Here is a 21413-nt window from a genome sequence, read left to right on the forward strand (position 1 = left end):
AACATACATACTTGAAAAAAAATTTTTTTAAAGCATGAGCTAGGTTGAGTCCAAAAGATTTTAGTACTCCTCAAGTGAAAGGCAATCTAATCTCTGTAAGATTCTTACAGTATTATCCAGTAAACAAATAAGGCCATTCTTAAGATACTTGAGCTGGATGCTTACAAGGAAAACAGATTCCATTACTAAAGCACAAGCTGCAAACTGGTAACACATTGCTGTAATAAAGGGGGTTTAATTGTGTGTGTTATATGACACTGGATATATATATATATATGACTGGACCTATCTGTGGTATCATAATCCAGCTATCTGCAACAAAAAATTTGAATTTCAGCCTTTGAGTTTCCTGAAAGGAAGACACTGTGGACATACACACTTGTGAGCTTTTGAGCAGCAATAGCCCAAACTGGTCAAATGTCTATAACCCCAGAATAGGCAAAACTACCTTGAGTTACTATTCAACCTAAATGCCAAATGGTAAGTGTCCACGTACCAGCGTCACAATAAAATCTCTTCAACGTTCTGTACAATTTTATAACCAAATTGTATTTCAGTGACTATTTTGATATCAGATTAAACTTTTCAAAAATTTACATGTAATTCAGGTCTATTTTTTTCTACCATAAGAATTCTGATAAATTACAAAAACCCCATACTCACGGTTTTCAGTTTCTTAAAAACTTAAAAACATGGTAATCCTGACAATGTTAATCAAAATTTTCAGAACACCATGGCATTTATGTGACCAATCCGAGTTTTAGATACAAAACTAGTTGGTTACCTTGTAGACCATATTTGCTAAGCTGAGGCTGTGAAAAATCAAGACAACATATGATTTTTTTTAAATCACACAAAGGGATATATGTGGATGGTGCAGAGTGACACTGAAAAGATGATGAAGCATGAGAGACACTAGTTCTCTCCCTCCCCAGCATCTCCTTCATCTCCCTGTTTTTCTGACACCCACAGAGTCAGACTGTCACTAAGTAAGTGCAGGATCAAGGTACTATCTTTATAAGGTTCTTCATTCAGTGTAACCAATTCAGCAATCGCCTCATTGAATGCCGTTTTTACCAGGCTGCAAGCCTTTTCAGGAAAATTTAGAATCTCATAATAAAAGACTAAGAGTGCCAGGCCAAGTTGAATTGGGTGTTTTAGGCCACATTTCTTTCTTACTAAACTGCTTCTTGGTAAGCCTGCTGGGAGTTAAACACAGTGGTTTTTTATTATCTCCACATGCCACCTCAGAAAGACAACTAAAATAATCTCCTTTCATTTTCAAATAGAAAACCTTACTTTCTGGTCAGGCAGCACTGGGAATAAGATATTTGTCCTACAGCTCCAAAACATCATTGCAGATGTTCTGCAGTTCTTCCTCTAGCTTCTGATAGTACCCTTCACCCATCTGCTGCTACTTCTCATTCCTTTGTCTTCTGTTCAATATTGGGGATGCCATGCAAGGCAGAGCAGCTAATGCCTACCATATTCTCGTGGGTGACAGCATAGATTTTTTTCTTCAATGGGGAGTTCATGCTCCTGTTCTGCGACTGCCTTCACGGCTGCAGCCATGTCATCACAGTGCTCGGCTGCTTGGCAAGTGTGGCTTTCTGTACCAGGTCACTTTTATCCATGGTCATTTCCGTGGCGGGATGCAGGTCGGAAAGCACCTCTAAGCGCAGCTCCAAGAACTGTGGCCTCTTCCTCCCCAAGGCCACTCCTCGGGCAGTGGTGGCCTAACAGTATGATCTCAATGCTATTTGAGGATAAAGGAACATCATTTCTACAACTTTCAAATAATTCAGGAAAAACATGTGTGTATGTTATAAAAAGAGAGAGAATAAAAAAATAAATATGGTAAAATGTTAACATCTGAAGAACTGGGGGAGACAATGTAGGACATTCTTTACACCATTCTTACAACTTTCCTGAAATCCAAAATTATTACAAAATAAAAAGTGAAACAGTTTCACCTTTAGGAAGCCACTGACCACAGCTCCCTAGGTTCCTGGGATGGTCTCTGGTAACCAGGGTACATGGAGAACAGCGAGTTTATCATCCTTGGGACTCCCTTCTTGAGTCCTTTGAGAGGGGGCTTCTTGGGTAAGCAAGGAGTGGAAGAACCCTAAAGACGACCAGGAGGAAGAAACTGCCTCTTGCACAGGAGCTGGTAAGGACAAGATGGTTACTAGGGGTCTACAATTCCCTGAGGACCCCTGAGCACCCCCTCTAATAGGCACCTATATTCACACCCACAGACAATGAAAGGGGACCCCCAAAAGGATAAGCCTGTGTGTGTCCGGACACTGATCAGCAGAGGGAAAAATTCTTGTGAGAAGATTAAAAAGAAAAAGATGGGGTTGGGTCACAGTGACTCAGCAGGCAGAGTTCTCACCTACCATGCCCGAGACCCAGTTCGTTTCCCGGTGCCTGCCCGTGCAAAAAAAAAAGAATAAGATGGGAAGCTTAGAAAGTGAAGGCTGCATAATGAGGGAAGTGGCAGGGACACCTGAAAACCAGGAGGGACACCTGTCACACAAGAGGAATCATACTCAATCTACAAGGTGCCAGAAGACAGAATGAGGACTAGTGCAAGTGACTGGGTGGAAGATATCATTCAACTCCATGCAAGGACTTTCCAAGGATTATATCAGAGGGGTCACCTAAGGACACCTGAGGCTACACTGGGAATGCCCCAGCAAAGGCTATGGTGGGGTGTCTGAAATAGTGTGGACTCATTAGGTAGAGTTTCAATTAGTTTCTCAACCTTAGCTTCACATTAGAATCACCTGAGGAGTTTTTAACCCCCTGATACCTGGGTCCCACCCACAGATTCTGATTTAATTGGTCTGGGTTGCTCCCTGGACACTGGGAGCTTTACAATTTCTCAGGTGATTATAATGTGCAGCCAGGTTTGTGAACCAGTGAATTAGAGTACCTCTAAGGCTCTCCGAATCTAAAAGAACTACAGACCATGTGGATAATATCAGAAAACCTATTTTTTGCTGGAGAAATAAAAACTTCAATCGCCTCTGAAAAACTGAGATCAAAATTTACACCTAAATATATTAAATTTATCTGCAAATATATGTGGAAGTTTCTTATTAAAATTGAGAAGACATTTAAGGGAAGTGAGAGTATGGTTTTATTCCATTTGAGAGTGCCCTGCATTTGATTAATTTTGGAACTGGTAGTGTCCCTCAGTAAATATGAGGAGGTGATGCTCTTGAGTTTCTATGTCACTGCCAGGACACAAGTCCATTCGCTGTGGGTTTTCCACTCCAAACGCCCAGCCTCAAATAATAAAATATAAAACGTTTTGTTGCCCTCCGTTTCATTCCTCCAAGAGATCAAAAAGGTAACAATGGTGTGCCATTCCTCCTTGCAGGAAGGGCACCCAGCCCACTAGGATTCCAGCCCCTTCTCCCCAATGGGGAGGAGTTATTAGCTGCGATGCTGCTGTCAGGTGGACAAACTTCATCCAGACCTTTGTCCAGGCATGAAAACTGTATTGTCTGAGACTGGAAGGAAGGAGTCTGCCATAGTGAATGGAAGAAGGGTGTGGCCCAACCCGAAGAGAACTGGATTCCCAAACGAGAATGGACAGCTGGTTTTGGATCTTTCTCCTTAGATAATCTCATCTAGTTTCATGGCTCATGGGAGAGAATACCCAGTCATACCCTGATCACTCTCAAATTTCTGTCTAGCCCAAACCACTTCACTGAACTGGACAACCCCAAGTAGGTATTTTGAGGCATGTCAAACCTAATGTGTCCACCTAATTAAGAAATCTGAACTTCAATCTAAAGCCACTGAAAGGCAGTGAAGGGTTTCAAGAGGAGAGAGCTCACCCCAGCTGCAGCAGGAGGAATAGATTAGAAGAGAGACCAGGATGCAGGGAGACAGGGAGACAGCTCACCACCGAGGAAACCCTGATAGGGGAGTGGGGCCTAGACCCGAGGGCTGGCAGTAAGGTGGGTATGGTAGTTAGAGTCAGTTGTCAACTTGGCCAGGTGAAGGTGTCTAGATCTATTGCTGTGGACATGAGTCAGTGGCATGTAAACCTCATTTGTTGCTGATTACATCTGCAGTCGGCTAGGAGGCGTGCCTGCTGCAATGAGTGATGTTTGACTTAATTGGCTGGTGCTTAAATGAGAGAGCTCAACGTAGCACAGCCAAAGCAGCTCAGCATGCCTCATCTCAGCACTCGCAGCTCAGCCCAGGCCTTTGGAGATGCAGAAAGGAATCACCCAGGGGAAGTTGTTGGAACCTAGAGGCCTGGAAAAAAGGCCAGCAGAGAGTACCCTCTGCCTTCCCGTGTAAGAAAGAACCTCAGTTGAAAGTTAGCTGCCTTTCCTCTGAAGAACTAGTGAAATAAATCCACTTTTATTAAAAGCCAATCCGTCTCTGGTGTGTTACATTCCAGCAGCTAGCAAACTAGAACAGCAGGATGTGGAAGATATTTAGAAGGTAGAAGACACAGATTTTGGTTACCAATTAGATCACTCCTAGTTACTGGCTTGTATCACTGGACTGATGGGGAGTTAAACATTGGATAAGGTATAGAATTAGGATACAGGAATGGGTTTGGGTTTGGATTTGGTTATACCCAGTTTGAAGCAGCTACAAGACACACACACACACAGGAAGAGGCCTAATAGGCAGCTGGACACATGGGCTGGGAACAAAGACTTGAGATTCACCCCCTTACTGTGATGGGAGCCCTGAGCATGGATGAGGGAGGACATGGAAGGTGGTGGGAGGGTGGTGTCTCGGGCAGAGTTCCACCAGTTAAGGGACAAGCAAGAAAAGAAACACCCAGAAAGAGGGCTGAGGAGGAGCTACCAAGGAAGCGAGAGTAGAACATGGAGGTTGTGAAGGCCGAAGGAACAGCATCTCTCTAAAAGCAGAGAGCATCAGCAACATCCAGTGATGCTGAGAAGTAATGCTGGTGCCACAGAAAAAGCCCCCCACATGGCATGTCCAACCACCACACCCCTTTGTCATCCTGACTCCTCCCAATCAAAATGCACACATAATCTAGAATTTATTATGTTTATTTGCATGATAGGAACATTCAGGTATATAAATAAGGTAAATACTTTACAATGTACAGTATATCATGTTCTGACAGTGCATTTAAAAAGAATCTACATGTATTGCTCAACACTGATCAAACAGTACACAGAGAAAGGTCAGCTGTGGCCAAAACACACTGACATAGTGAAACACTAAGACAGCTAAACAGTGCAGCAGTAGCACACAGGCACATACCTATCTGGGGAGGCCCTAAGGATTGCTACATGGGTTCCACACATACCCAAGAGCTGCCTCAAGGTTAAGCCAGGATCCGAGGATGGGGAGAAAATGGAACACTAATACCCAGTCTCTGGGGGCAAGACAGCTGAATTTCACCATAACTGTACACACAAAGGGAGGGGGCAGGGCTGATTTCTGGGTAGCATAGCCATTAGCAGGGATATGCCAAATGTCACTGCCTGGCACCTCCAGCATAGACAGCTCCCCAAAGGGGATAAGGCCATGTCTGCATTTCTGGGAAACTTTCACATTGAACAGATCCTCAGAGTGGGCAGAACCTTAAGAAGTATACCCACAGCTATCCCTGCTCACCCAAGAATACTAGGGGTTCCCTGACTCTTCAACAGAGAGGCTTGCTGAAAATTGCTCCCATCTCTACCACTTTGGTCTTCCCCTCCTGTTTTGGAAGGTATTAAACAATAATAAAAATTAGAACTTGATATGAGCATCAATTCCAGAAGATAATCCACATGCTTTATGTCTCCTCGAATGGTTTTTCTCTCAGCCCAATAAAGAGGTCCCCTTTGTAGTTGCCCTCCCTTGTCCCTATACCCACATGAGACACGAGGCCAGCAATCACATGACTGGTCTTTGTTCTGCCCTTAACTGCAGCACTCCCGGCACCCTCCCTACCCATGTTCCCCTCCTCTAGCTGCCCTTGTGGCTTCTTGGGCATCCTCTTACTCTGGGATACCCCCACCACAATATACATATGAAGGATATAAAAGAAACAGCACACAAAGAATATGTATACACATTCTGCCCATTAAAAATCTTCTTAACCCTTCTTCCATTCTGGTGTTTCTTTACTCAAAGCCAGCAAAGCTAGTACATGAACTCAGTGGAGGTGGGAGAACAGGTACTCTGAAAGTCAAGGGCAGACACAGTAATATGGATGATATCAGCAAACACAATTTCATTTGGGACAGAATCACCAGATGGCTAAACTCAGCTCAATCCTCTAGGCACTACTTACGTGGTAAGTCCTTTCAGGGCTGCAAAGAACTAGGTCTTCCCCAAGACCCTGGGAGACCACTGGAGGGGTATCTTCAGCCTATAGCCCAGAGATTCTTACCCCCTAGACTGAAGTCTTTTCTCTGTGGATAAAAAGTTGCTTGGGACCACTAGATTGAACACTGAATGAGGGCTCAAGTGGCAGCCTGGCAAACCCAAAGTCCAGAGAGCAAACCCAGGATCAGCAGCTGCTTAGAAATATCTCCACATGCATTTTTTTTCCTGACTCATTACATAATCATAACTTAATTAAATAATAGAAGGGTAGATATCATTATTTAAATACTGGATCTGGTCATCAGTCCCCACTAAGTCCCAGGAAATAATCCACAGTTAAGCCTGTAGTTCTAAATTATTTTTCCATTAGTTTGAGAATTTCATGGTCACTCAACACCATCCCTTCAAAAAAAGAATCCTCTATCCCACATACTCTCCATCTCCAGTCAGAAAACTAAATTAAATAAATATGTTTCATTCCATTCAGTGCCTGTTCTCTTTTCATTTAAGAATCACCCATCTGACCCTTTGTTAACCTAGAACGAATAGACACACCCATATCATCGGTTCTCACCTGGCCACCTGCCTCTACACTATTTATACTTTAAAGGAAGAATAAAACGTAAAGCCCCAGACTTATGTTGTGAGGACATGGGCTGAGACCCACGGCTATGGTCTATATTATAACCTGCTACAGAGGTTTGTTTTCCCCACCCATCTTGGTCCCTGAAAATGTCGGCCCATACAAGGAACTGCTGCAAGCTCCTGAGCTGTGTACAGAGAACAACTCTTGGCCAGATAGGGAAATGCTATCCAGAAAAAGTCATACACAGGCCCTCACTGCCCACAAAGAGCAAAGGGCATCTGCAGTCAAGATCAGGGCAGCAGGAAGTAGGCAAGACTCTCACATAAATCACTCCCACAAAGGGCAGAAGACTTCCTTTTGTCAGGCTGGCCTTCTAAATGAGGTATGAAGCACCAAGACCTCAAAGATTAAGGTTGAACTGCTTCTCTAAAAAAGACCGCAAAAGGCAGGTCACAGTGGCTCAGCAGGCAGAGTTCTGCCTGCCATACCAGACAGAGTGCAGGATTCAAGTCCCAGTTCCTGCCCATGCCAAAAAAAAAAACCCGCAAGGTCAAGTTTCTAGACTATGAACATACTGGCTGGGTGGGTACACCGTAGTGGTAGAGGGGTAGCTGGGAATGCAATCTCAGTTATCCACTGAACTGGGCTGAAACTACCAGCTGAATTCAACAAAAATACCTACCATTTACTGGGCACTTACTATGTGCCAGGCACTGTGCTAAATGCTTATGGGCATTATCCCAATAAATCCTCACAACAATTCATTAAGAAGATACTATTATCAGGCCCAACTGGATCAGAGTGAAGGCTTAGAGCAGCCAAGTCCATTAGACGAGGGTTGCATGGCTAGTGGGGGCCAGGCAAGAATCGGACTACTTGAGCCAAAGTCTATTTTAACCACTACTCTCAGCCTTCATCGAGGTGCCTCAGTTTCCTCATTGATAAAAGGGGATAACAATACTTAACCAAAGAATGCTTTCTGGATTAAAAGAGAAAATGTATGTAAACCCTTGGCACTGTGCCTGGCACATATTAAGTTCTACTGCTATTTTTGCTATTATTAATAAACATGATGCTGGCATCTCACTGGCTCAAGAATAAAGAGAGAAGGAACCTTAACAGATAAGCATTTGATAAAGTAGGGGAGGGGACAGTGTTTTCAAACATCCAACAAACATGAAACCCACTGGCCATAAAATCCTAGCCTTCACATATTCTGCCACTACAGTCTCAAAAACCATCCACACGTTCTAAAAGCCCCAACACTTCAGCATCCAAACTAGACCTCCCAAACTGCCCTCACAGCTGAGATCTCTTTAACTAGGAAAACATGGTACCAATATAAAGAAGTGAAAGTCTTAATCAAGAGGTGGCCCAAGGTAAGTGTGAGCAGACCAGGTTCCACTCACTTGAGAGGCCAATCCGAGTCGGATGATGGGGATAAGGTGAGGACACCTTCAAATGGAAATACATGATTGGTAGCTAAGATTCCATTCCTCATTAAAGACGGGATCCACCTTTCATATGGGACGTGGATGAGGAGAATCCAGGACTGAGAAGAGTTGGATCTAGGAGGGTTCGTAAATAAGTTCCTTCATCACCATGGGTCCTAGTCCCAGCAACATATTTAGGTCATGCTCCAAGGCCCCCACCAACAAGGGAAAACTCAGAAAGTGAGCTGTTAATCCTATTAAAAACAGGAAGATGGGCAACTGGGTGAAGGGTGATAAGAGGAAAAGGAAGTTAGTTTCTTTCAAGACAAGCACAGGAAAATGAAAGCTCTGCCCAAGAATTAGCCCCTCTCTCCAGGGCCTGGGTAGTTTGTGTTCCAGGTCTTCTATCTAAACCCCGTGCTCTGGACAAGCACAAGTAAGAATGTGTCCATGGCTTACTGTCTTGTGGTATTCTACAATAGTCACCTCCTTATGCTTTCCTCTCTTCTCGCCTTGATAAAACAGGAACTGAAGCTACAACCCTGGGTCCAAGTGAAACCACCCCCTTTCCCCTCCACCCTTTTTCAGCACATCATGACAGTGTACATGAAAGGGGTGCACAAATGTGAATTACTCTGAAAGACAAAGTGAAAGAGCCTAAGCAATTATAAAATCAGAACGAGGTTTGGGAAATGATGTGCCACATTTGGTAGAGTGATGAAAACCTACTCCCTTGGAAATCAACCTCAACCTGGCTTCTAATGAAAGGAGCATTAGCTCCTTTGATAACTCCAGGCTGAGTGATTTTCCAAGCAAGTAGTATGGTCCTTGCCCTGAGTCATTCTCATTCTCTCTCTATCTCTGTCTAGAAGTCAGGATGACCGTGAAATGGCTGGGAGCTTAATAACATTCTGAAGACATGAACTCAAGGATATTAGAATCAGGCTTCAATCAACTAAGGTCGTTAACTCAAATTCAAGTCACAGGGTCTGTTCAGTCTCCCTTAAAAATATATATTTTGGAAACTTCTTACATAATTTAGGTCAATTTAGAGGATTAAAGCCCAGTGGAGGGAAAAATACCATAAAAAAAGGTTTCAAAATCTACCTGGTGTGAGGTTAAAAGTTATAGACTGAGAAAAGAAATGCTGCAAAGTTTCAGGTGCACTTATGCCACTTTCCCGAAAGCCAAGTGGCTGGGAAATGACCCAGTTCTTGTCCAAGTGGCCAGTATGCAGGATGCAGGGAGTCTCAACTCTACCATGTGACCTGGGGAGGCCCTCACTCTTCTCTGGCCCTTCTTCTGAGCACCATTTCCTCACTGGTGCTAACGACTCTTGCCTGAGGCACCTCAAAAGGCTGTTGTGAGAACGTATATTATGTAAATTAGGAAAAATAATTTTCTAGAACAGAAATATATGATATTTATGAATACAAAAACAAGCGGGAAACAAAGCTATTCATAAGAGTGATGAACACTGAATTCATGACAAAGGAGGGCACAAAGAGCGTCAACTGTTTTAGTCCCCAAATCCAGAGGGCAAACCCCGGATCAGTAGCTGCTTATAAAAATCTACACATGCAGTTTTTTTTTCTGACTCATTACACAATCATAACTTCATAATATTTTGTTTCTGGAGAGGAAAAAAAAGGACCTGGTGAAACTACTTAGTAGGATCTGACATGGTGTCTCAAATCTTGTCTGTAATGTTGAAATATTTTAAATAAATGGGAGGTTGAAAAACAATGTGCTATAAAAACACAAGGTGGCACTGTTCTCTTGGATACCTGACTAGAAAATTCCTCTTATTTCACCAGAAAGCACATGAGGAAACCAGAAGAAAATAAAACCCAAGCTGACCCTGTGGTATTCTTGCAGAAGGCTTTAGTTTCCCAGAGCCCTGCCCCATTAGCAGTCACTTCAGTGGAGAAATGAGTACCACCTGCTAATGCTGGTGGCCCAAACCCAAAGGTAGCCCTTCTCAAGAGTGGGTTTCTGCTGCTGGGCCTCAGTCCTGAGGCAAAACAAGACAAATGAGGGGCCTTCTAGTTTAGGGATCCAAGTTCATTTTTCAATTAGAAAACTATCATCTCATTACCTATTACTTCGCTATTTAAGAGCTGTCACTGAAATTCTGACTCATCTTAAGAGCAAGTATTTAGAAAAGGCCTGAAGGCATTTGCTTTTTTGGGGCACTGAGGACATGATTTAATACCTTAAGCAACCTCTAGTGAAATCAAGCTGTTTAGCCAGAATCACGAATAGTGGGACTTCTCGACAGCTCAGAAAAAGTACCGAATGTGTGATGTCCTGTCCAGGGTCACACAGCCTGAAATGAAACACCTGCAAGAATACATTTGGGGGGGGGGGGGAGGAAGGGTTGGACCTGTAAAAGAAAAGACGCTAGGCTGAAATGGAAGCAGAAGTTCAGAAGAGAGAAGGTATTTCACTCCCTCATGCATATGGAGGGTCCTGCAGTTATGTAAGCTAAAACATCGCGAGTGGTCTACCCTCTGCTGGATGCTTCTGGATGTGCACTCACTGAGCTTTCACGAGGCTTAAATCCAATTAAGAAAACGGCACAGAACAAGGTGCTACAAGGCACTGCACCTTCAATTGGCAATGAAAACAACAATGGCACAGAATAATTAATATATGGGAACCAAATTCTTCTACTACATTTGATTGACTGTTTGTAGCCCTGGCAAAGAGCTTGTCTTTCCAATGTCAATTTCATTCCTACAACTAGGGAGGGAAAAAAACAAATCACAGTTTAAAAAGTTCCCCAGTAAAATACAAACTACATTTAAACTGGTCACAGTATATAAAAAGTATACATTTAATATTCAGAATAGTCAAACTTCTAATTGAGTTAGGTTTTCCATAGTTTTAAGCAGGATTTTATGGCTAAAAGGAAGAAGTCATGATACAATTGAAATCACTGTATAAAATAAAAGATTTTTAAACACAAACACACACACAACACAGCAGCCACATGGTGGGTAGGACAAAGGGTGCACACACCAGAAGCTAATTCCCTATGCTCTCTACCTAATGGGACTGCTCCCAGAAACAAGTCAGCAGCAGCAAGTCTACAGCTCACACATTAACAGCATCATCCCTGAAAACACAGTTAGCTGGACTGCCCTATAGCAGACATTTGAGTCTTAAATACGTGGGAAAGAGCTCAGTTACAGTACAGCCTACTGCATACACTTGAAATATTACAGTGTTTTTTCCAAGACTATTATAAATAATTTTTCGTGCTTTCTTATAAAATTAAAAACTGAAACCTTTTTTCAGTCTGTGACAAAATAAGGTGAAACCATATTATAAAGCAGCACTTACACTCTGCAGAATTTTGGTATAGATAAAATGCTTATCTGATTAATAAGCCTACATTCCTCAAACCTAGCAGAAGGCAATCCTCCAAAGCAACAAAGCAATGATTGCTGGAGAAGCAGGCAGGTGAAAGCTCTCCAGTACAGCAAAGACATCCAAGCCACACATCTTCTCCTCCCTGCCAGCAGGCTCCCCCTGCATCGGCCAGACATGGCCACTCTCTGGTTGAGTTCAGAAACAGTTCACTTCATGGGAACTAAAATCACAAGCCGACACTCATACCCTGGGCAACACTGTCTTCTGGGTTGTTAAATATTTTTTTTGTTTAAAAAAGCCCAAATAGTTTTATCCCCTGTGATTTCTTTCCTACTCAATGCTGTAGTTTACTCACTTAACCCAAATCATAAGCACATGGACTGTATATACAGCTTTTTTTTTTAACTCAATGAAAAAACACTTTCAAAAAAAAAGTGAGTGGCCTTGTCACTGTCTAAGTCACACCAGTTGAGCTTGCCTTGGAAACCTGCCCCTTGCTCAGTGCTGCTCTCACTCTCCCATCTCCTGGCCCCTACTCGTCTTCTGTGGCGGCTGTGAGCATCCCCTTGTCAGTCAGGTGAGACTTGAGCGTGTTGAAGATGTGGAGCTGCTGATCTGGCCGCAAGGTCAGGAACTGCTGAATCAACTTGCTTGGGTTAGGACCCCTGGAATACAGTGTGAAGAGACAGCACTGAGCTGAAGCCCAGCCACTCACAAGGCCTAACTATACAAGTGGTTTCTCTGACATCTGGATTATCTGTACTAAATAGAGGGCAGTGAAGCTACAGAGAACCCAAAGTAGTAACAACTGAAAGCTTTACTCATATCAGGGATGCTTCTTCACGTCAACTTAGATATAGCTAAAACTCTAGGATTTCACTGAACTTGAAAATCCACCAAGTTTTCAGATGCAAAGGTGTCATACCTGATAAAACTGGCAATGTAGACATTGACAAAGGTGGCCATCAGGTACTGGCAGTCAAAGCGATCCATGATGCCTCCATGGCCAGGAATGGTATTGGCAAAGTCCTGTTAAGAGGTGGGGAGGACTGATGAGCCTGGGTTCAGCCAATGACCAAACACCAGCCTAACAGCCCCACCCCAATATCCAGGTACTCTCTCAAGTGGCTGAAGTCAGGAGAAAGTGAGAATTAACTATCGACTCAAATGTTGGGGCTATAACAGGACACAATCTTGTTAAATTGCAAAATGCTTTTTTGAAGAATGAGGTATTAACAAACTGAAATTCAATTATTAAATTTTCTTAGAAACAGCCTATTTTTATTTAATACCTCCACCCCCCACCTCCAAATTCAGCACATGGGCCAACAAGAGCGCACACACTAATAGGTTTACACCTGGTGTCTTGAACAAGATGGTGGTACACAGAGAGAAAAGCAAAAGATGGGGTGAAGATGAGGGAAGGAGGAAGAAAGAATGAGATGAGGAGGAACCTGGCTAAGAAACCACAAGAGGAACACTGAGAAGAAGTTTCCTACTTTGATTTTAAAGGCTCGTTTGAATCCACTTGCAAAGAACCCTCCAAAAGGGCCAATGAGTGAGGCAAAGGTGGAGAGGGCGATGCTGTGAATCTGGAACGGGTACATCCGGACTGTTTTCTGAGAAGAAAACAATGAAGTAAAAGTCAAAATGCCTACATGTCCAGCCTTATGGCATAGTAACATAAATAACTTTTTTATAAAACTAAATTTAAAAAAAATTAGTGAGAAGAGTGAGTGGATTTTTTTTCATTTTGTAATCTCTTATGTCTGGCTTAAGAGAAGATATTGACATTCTGAGTTTGATCTGTTGCAATATATTGTTTTGGTTGAAATGTATGAAGAAAATCCAGCTTTACACAGATGCGTAGTTGAAAAACAGGAACAGTATTTTCATTGTTGTTTTAGATAACTGTGGGTATTTTTCTTTGACACTACCCCAAAACTTGACAAGTGGTAGTTAAATGTTAGATGCCATGTGGAATCTGAAACTTTATCAATGAACTTCTCATACTCTGTCATCTTAAAATCCACGGGCCTCTCTAGTACTCTGAATGGATCTTTTACCCAAGTATGACTGAAACACCATGCATCAGACATTTGGAAAATACTGAGTTACTGAGTTATGTAAATCTCCCAAATACAGACACATTTCACTACACAATGTCAAAAAAAATCATATGGGATCAGCCACAGTGGCTCATTGGCAGAGTTCTTGCCTCCATGCCAAAGACCTGAATTCAATTCCTCGTGCCTGCACATATTAAAAAATAAATAAATAAAATAAAATAAATTATAAGTTAACATCACCACAGATTTCATTAGAAAGTCTTCAAGAGTCAGGAAACTGTCAAGCTCAAGGTGGCAGATACAAGTTTTCTAAAATTCTATTTCCCATTTGAATGCCAAATTTATCACTGGCAACAATTACTATCAGTTGTTCTCCTTGAAGTGCAGGCTTACTTCACGCATTTTCATGAAACCATCTGCCAAACACCCACAGCTAAATAACTATGACTTGTAAGTTATTTTCATGTAAATAATATGCTCCTAAAGAAAGCGGCTAGTTCAGTTCACAACTCAAACGATTGTACAAGTGCCTTTTCTTCTAGCCAAGCACTGTACTTCTGCATGCAACAGAAGCATTTTATGCATACTTTCCATTATGGTATCCAAAATATTATAAAGGAGTATATTCAAGGGTCAAGATTTAATAAAATCAATTATTTTACTATTTAAGACATTCTTAAATGGAACCGGCTTCTTTTTTTTTTACTGCAAGTGTGTGGAATGAAGAATCCAATGACTTCTAGTACAGTTGTATGTGACTGCCCTAATTCATGCTAAGGTGCCAGCTTTATTCAGCACAGCTTTTGTACCATCACAGCAAATGTTAACAAAGTGAAAAGGGCAAATAATATTATAGTACTATTATAAAAATAGTTGTGACCTCACAGATACTCTCTGAAAGGATCTCAGGACCCCCCAGCGGTTCACAAAGCACAGTTTGAGAACTGGTGAGCTAAATGATTTGAAGTGGAAGGTCAAGTCTCTCTCTGTCCTCACCATGAAGTAGCTTGAACAAGTACCCTTCAACCTGGGTCTTACAGCTTTGGGAGGGGAGGAATCTAGGGTTTTTTTGGTTGTTGTTGTTTTTTCTTTTTTTTCTCTCACATAGGCTTGCATCAGGAATTGAACCTGAGACTCCAGCATGGCAGGTAAGAACTCTGCCTGCTGAGCCACCGTGGCTTGCCCTGGGAAACTAGTTTTTATGTTTTGTTTTTATTTGTTTGTTTGTTTTTTGCAGGGAAAGGCAGAGACATGAGGAGTAGTTCTCTCTTTGCGGTCACTATTCTGCTAAGGATCTAAGGCTGTTCACCCCATACTAGTGACAATGACCGACTCCAACTAGACCATACCCAGCCAATGACTGAATGGATCATCCCAGGAATGTTGTACTCCTGCAGACGGAACAGGTCTGAGGGTTCACAATCCACAGTGAAACTGTTGGTATCATTGTTGAACTCCACAGGGCAGACGAAGCATCTGTATCCAGACATCACATAGGACAGCTGAGGATGAAGAACAGACAGAGACAGGCAACGGAGATAGTTCTCACATCCAGCCTGGATAGCACATACCTGGTTTCAGCAGATACCTGGTTTGGTCATGTTCCTCACAGTGCCCGGCACCCTGCTATTTGCAAGCTATATGCTATATCAAGTGTTCATGTTTCACTTATGTGTATTATATCTAATTTTTAAAAAAATTCTTAGACCACTGAGGTTCCACAGACCACAAATACACACATACTTCCCCACACACCCATACCCTAAAAGAATCCAGAAAAAAACTGAAGGAATTTGAACAAAGAATACAAGGAACTTCTCCCTACTTGGGAAAAGTACAGCTATGCTCCATTTCCCTCAGGACCTCTTAATTTAGTGATAACTGTATGGGAGATGGTATAGTGAGGGCAGCTAACCAGGAGGAAGATGGCTATAGAGCAATAAAGGTCAGAGATGTCAGCACTAATGGATAGCGAGACTCCCCCAAAAAAGGAGACAGACAGGCATGATGGTTAGAAGCAGAGGAGTATGCTCTCAATAGTTCTAGGAGGTTGTTCCCCTCCAGGCAGGGTACATGTAGGAGAAAACTGGATTGGAGTGGCAAATCCCAAACCTCATGTGTTACTCTCAACCTTGAAATAGCAAATGACTGGACAAGAATTCTGCCCACTGAGTATTGCCCTGCCCCACTGAAGCATGAGAAGCAGCGTAAGGTGCACATGCCCCTATTCAACTGCCAAGACCATCGCTTGAAAACTGGTGGATAAAGGACAGCTGGTTACAGGGTAGGCCATGTTTGTGCCCCTCTACACAGAAGAACACAGCAGGAAAGAGTTTCTGAGCTTAGGAGGAGCAGACTCTAGCCCTTTGGTCAGACCTCTGAATGTGGATGTTAAAACTTCAGTCCATTCCCCCACACAACCAGAAACCAACACCTACCAGAAGACCAAACACCACAGTGGCAAAGAAGCCTCCAATGAAGCCTTCCCAGGTCTTCTTTGGAGAGAGCTGTGGACAGAGAGCGAGCTCTTAGCAAAGAGGGTTTTGATCATCCTGGCTCTACGAACTATGTATACTTATAAAAGTCTCTCTACTATAAAAGCCATACTGTTATCTACCTTACCTTCTAAAACTTCCTCAAGCTTGGGTTCCTTGTCCCCTCTCTAGTACCATGGCTTCCTCTATGTTTCAACTGGTCATTCAATTATTTTAAATATATTTTTAAAACAGTATACTAATTAAATGACAACATTTAAATCCAGACCAAAGTCCCAAAGTGTGCTTATATAACCTGTAAAATTACTTTATTAGCTTTTTTTCTCTGTAAGTGGTTGTTGTTCTAGTTTGCTAGCTGCTGGAATGCAACACACCAGAGACGGATTGGCTTTTAATAAAAGGGGATTTATTTTGTTGGTTCTTCAGAGGAAAGGCAGCTAACTTTCCACTGAGGTTCTTTCTTACGTGGAAGGCACAGGATGGTCTCTGCTGGTCTTCTCTCCAGGCCCCTGGGTTCCAACAACTTTCCCCGGGGTGACTTCTTTCTGCATCTCCAAGGGCCTGGGCTGAGCTGCGAGTGCTGAGATGAGGAATGCTAAGCTGCTTGGGCTGTGCTACATTGCAGTCTCTCATTTAAGCACCAGCCAATTAAGTCAAACATCACTCATTGCAGCAGACAGGCCTCCTAGCTGACTGCAGATGTAATTGGCAACAGATGAGGTTCACGTACCATTGGCTTGTGTCCGCAGCAACAAGACTAGGTATGCTCACCTGGCCAAGTTGACAACTGAATCTAACTAACACAGTTGTCAATGTTTTCTTCTGGCTTTCTCTTAAAATTAATTTATGACTAGCTCTAGTAAGCCCAGCCTTTCCCCAAGACAACATGAAGACATGGCTACAAAACAAACCAGTTAGATTTTCCCTCTGCTTCCCAAGCCGACGTACTCATACAGAAAGTGCCACTCTTCCCTTGTCATGATATTTCATTTCAGAGTAATGCACTTACCTTGATGAGTGGGGTCCGACCAAAGAAAAAGCCAAACATATAGGCCATGATATCATTACAGATGACACAGGAGATGGGGACGATGAACCTAGGAAATAAAGCAAAGTAAGGATCAATCCTACCAAGATAAGTATCTCTGAAGTCCACAAAACAATGCCATACATAAGTCACCAAAGTAACCCACTAAGTGCTTGTAACCTATCAAGAAATAAGTTACAAAAAAATTTAGGGAAATATTTTATAGATCTCGTGATAGGAGGTAGTTTCCTGGACCTTGTACCCCAAGCATGAGCAATGAAGAAGAAAGAGGATGAGTGGGATTTCTTCAAGATTAAACACTTTTCTGCATCAAAGGACATTACCAGGAAGGTAAGAGTCAGCTTACACAATGGGACACAATGTTTGGAAAACACATGTCAGATAAGGGTTTGATGTGAGGCTATATAAAGAGATACTACAACTCAATAACAAAAGGACAGACAAGCCATTTAAAAACTGGGCAAAAGGGGGTACATGGGTGGTTCAGTGGTAGAATGCTCACCTTCCACGTGGGAGACCTGGGTTCAATTCCTGGACCATGCCCCCAAAAACTGGGCAAAAAATATGGCAGACAATTTTCAGAAGAGGAAATACAAATGGCTCAAAAACATATGAAAAAATGCTTGACCTCACTGGCTATTTGGGAAATGCAAATCAAAATCACAATGAGATATCATCTCACACGTACTGGAATGACCATTATCAAAAAAGCAAAGGACTGCAAGTGCTGGAAAGGATGTGGAGAAGGAGGCACATTTATTCACTGTTGGTGGGAATGTGGAATGTTGCAGCTGCTCTTGAGGGCAGTTTGTTGGTTACTCAAGAAGCTAAGCGTAGAGTTGCCATATGATCCAGAAATCCCATTACTAGGTGTATATTTGGGAAGAATTATGAAGGCAAGGACACAAACAGATATTTGCACACCAATATATATGGCAGGATTATTCATGACGGCCAAAAGATGGAGACAGTCCAACTGTCCATCAACAGATGAGTGGCTAAACTAACTGTGATATATACATATGACAGAATATTACGCAGCTGTAAGACATAATAAAATCATGGAACATGTAACAATATGAATGAACCTTGAGAACATAACACAGCTTGGTACCATGAGAGGTTCTTGAGAAAAAGAATCTTAAAAATAGGATTTCCTAATTGGTTTTCTACTCTGACTAGACTCAGAGGCACTAATGATTCTGTTTCCAATAATCAACATGGCACTGATAGTCCATGGGGTAAGTTGGCAAAAGAGATGCTCAAAATAACACCATTAGATTCTGCTAATTGTATGCTTATATGAAGCATGGCTCTAGGCGATATGTTTTTGACACCTTTACGGAGTTTGGGGGAATTAAGAGGTATAATGATGTTGGCTGGTTGTTGTTAAATATGCTGGATACAGTGATGAGGAAAAGCGATGAGCTGAAGGCTTCAAGTTTGCACCTTAAGCACCGTATGAATGATATAAACAGTCCTCACTCCTCTGGAGCAACTAATCCTGTTTCACCAGATGAAACTACAACAGAATGCCCTGAGGTAATTGGCTTGAAAGATACTTCTATTCCTTTTCATGACCCACCCCCACCACCCTTCTTTTCTTCAAGACCTATAACTAGACTACAGTCCCAACAGGCCCTGAAAGGTTAGGCACAAAGTGTGACCCATGAGGAAGTACGCTAAACTCCAAAAGAACTGCATGAGTTTTCCAATCTATACAGACAGAAATCAGGGGAATATGTGTGGGAATGGATATTAAGAGTGTAGATAATGGTGGAAGGAATATGAAGTTGGATCAAGCTGAATTTATTGATATGGGCCCACTAAGCAGAGATTCTGCATTCAATGCTGTAGCTTGAGGGGTTAGAAAGGGAATTAACAGTTTGTTTGTATGGTTGGCTAAAACATGGTTCAAAAGGTGCCCAAACTACCTGAGGTCAAAATGCCAGAACTGCCTTGGTATAATGTAGATGAAGGGATCCAGAGGCTTAAAAAAATGGGAATGTTAGGATAGATTTGTCATGGAAGATCTGCTCACACAACCCAGGAATGGCCAAAGGACAGACACATCTTTCACTAGAACCTTGAAAAATAAATTTGTGAGACTAACTTCATCATCCCTGAAGAGCTCTGTAGTCGCCCTTCTCTGCAGGTCAGATATTACTGTGGGAACTGTTGTCACTGAGCAGGAATACTTAAACACAGTGGGGATGATCAGATCCTGGGTTGTCAGAAGCCATGTAGTAACAGTTAACCACCACAGACGAGGTAGGTGTGGCCACCACAATGGACAGCAGACTCAAAGCAGGCATCAAAATAACCTGACTCGCAGAGACTTGTGGCATTAGCTAGTAGATCATGGGGTACCTAGAATGCCCCATGGTACTTCTGGGCAGCCTACTACATTTTTGTTTGGAGCTGTATAAGCAGAATAATTCTAAGTCAAGTGAACAGAAGCCCAACACAAATTATAAAAACAGAGAATCACAGCCCCTTAATCAATTCCCAGACTTGAGACAGTTTACAGACCCAGAGACCCTTGAATGAGGGGAGGGCCAGGTACCCTTGGGGTAGGATCCTTTTACACCACCCAAAATTTACACTGTTAAACTTCCTCTCAGCCTCCCCCAAGGACACCTACAGCCTTTTACCAGAGTGATTGTGCACTGGGGAAAAGGAAATGATCAGGTATTTGGGGGATTATTACACATTGGCTCAGCCCCATCCAAGCAGGACTACCAATGGCCCAAAAACTTCAGGAATGAAGGTGTGGGTTACACCACTGGCAAAGAAATCGCAGCCAGCTGACGTGCTTACTGAGAGTAAAGGGAACATAGAATGGGTAGAAGATAGTGGTAAATATGAACTATGACCATGTGACCAGTTACAGAAATGAAGACTGATTGTATGAATATTTCCTCACTGTTTTGTTATCAATATGTTTGCATTTGTACATAAGTAAATGTCTTATTTTCCTCTTATCATATGACATAAGTTGTATTGTTCATGCTATAGTATTTAAGTCATAAGATATGAAGTTTACGAGTGAGTGTTACCTAAGGACTAGCACCCTATTCTGGACAGAGTAGTACATTTCCAGTCATACACAGGACAGTTGAGTATTGTTAAGTGAAACACGTTTGTTATTGTGCTCTATCTGGAAATCAAGTATGTTTCAAGGTGATATGTATAGCTGCCAAGTTGACAAGGGGTGGACTGTGATGGTTAGGTTCTGGTGTCAACATGGCCAAATGATTACGCCCAATTGCCTGGTCGGACAAGCACTGGCCTGTCAGTTGCTGCAAGGATATTACATGGCTGGTTGCATCTGTGGCTGATTACATCTGCAATCAACTAAGGTGTATCGCCCACAATGAGATAAACCAATCCACTGAAAGTTTTTAAGAAAGGAGACTCTCACTGCTTCTTCAGCCAGTAAGCCTCTCCTGTAGAGTTTATCTAGACCCTTCATCAGAGCCACCAGCTTTACAGTCTGCCGTACAGATTTTGGACTCTTCCATTCCCATAGTTGTGTGAGATGACTTTATAAATTTCATATTTACAGCTCTCTCCTACTGGTTCTGTTTCTCTAGAGAACCCTACCACAGACAGCATGGTGGGGGGCGGGGGGGCGGTAGGAATACAATCAATGCAAAATAGGGTCTATAACAGTAACATTGTAACATGCTTCCACTGAATATAACAAAGGCAATAAGCCAAAGCTAAATGTCAATAAGCAGGGAATGTGGCCAACAGGTATGGGATTCTTTGTGTAAAAAATGGAAATGTCCTTCTATGGACTGTGGTGATGAAGGTATGACTATGTGATTTAATCAGGAACCACTGAATTTTTATTTTTACTTAGGTGGTCATTATGATATGTGAATAAAACTTTAAAAATGAAAAAATGTTTATATGTACAGAACACAAACTCAAACTATAAAAGGAAAAAAATAAAATTTCCTTCTTTCCCTTACCCATCTCCAATCCCCAAAATAACCACTTTTAATCATTTTCTTTCTTCCTCTAATATTTGCCTTCACAGTTCTAAATAATATATATTGTATCTAT

General features: G+C 42.2%; 1 protein-coding gene across 2 annotated transcripts in view; it reads right to left on the reverse strand.

The window, feature by feature from the left end:
• Window positions 1-5041: 5041 nt before the first annotated feature.
• Window positions 5042-21413, reverse strand: part of CDS2 (CDP-diacylglycerol synthase 2) — a 110009-nt gene continuing 93637 nt past the window's right edge. For both annotated transcript variants that reach the window (XM_077116199.1, XM_077116191.1), the window contains exons 8-13: window positions 17301-17388; window positions 16235-16303; window positions 15146-15298; window positions 13227-13346; window positions 12653-12756; window positions 5042-12392 (exon numbers count right to left, since the gene is read on the reverse strand). In XM_077116199.1, the coding sequence (XP_076972314.1) occupies window positions 12260-12392; window positions 12653-12756; window positions 13227-13346; window positions 15146-15298; window positions 16235-16303; window positions 17301-17388 (667 nt within the window). In that variant the 3' untranslated portion in view covers window positions 5042-12259. The remainder of the gene's footprint in view (window positions 12393-12652; window positions 12757-13226; window positions 13347-15145; window positions 15299-16234; window positions 16304-17300; window positions 17389-21413) is intronic.

Source organism: Tamandua tetradactyla, chromosome 1, assembly GCF_023851605.1.
Source record: "Tamandua tetradactyla isolate mTamTet1 chromosome 1, mTamTet1.pri, whole genome shotgun sequence".
Lineage (NCBI taxonomy): Eukaryota > Metazoa > Chordata > Mammalia > Pilosa > Myrmecophagidae > Tamandua > Tamandua tetradactyla.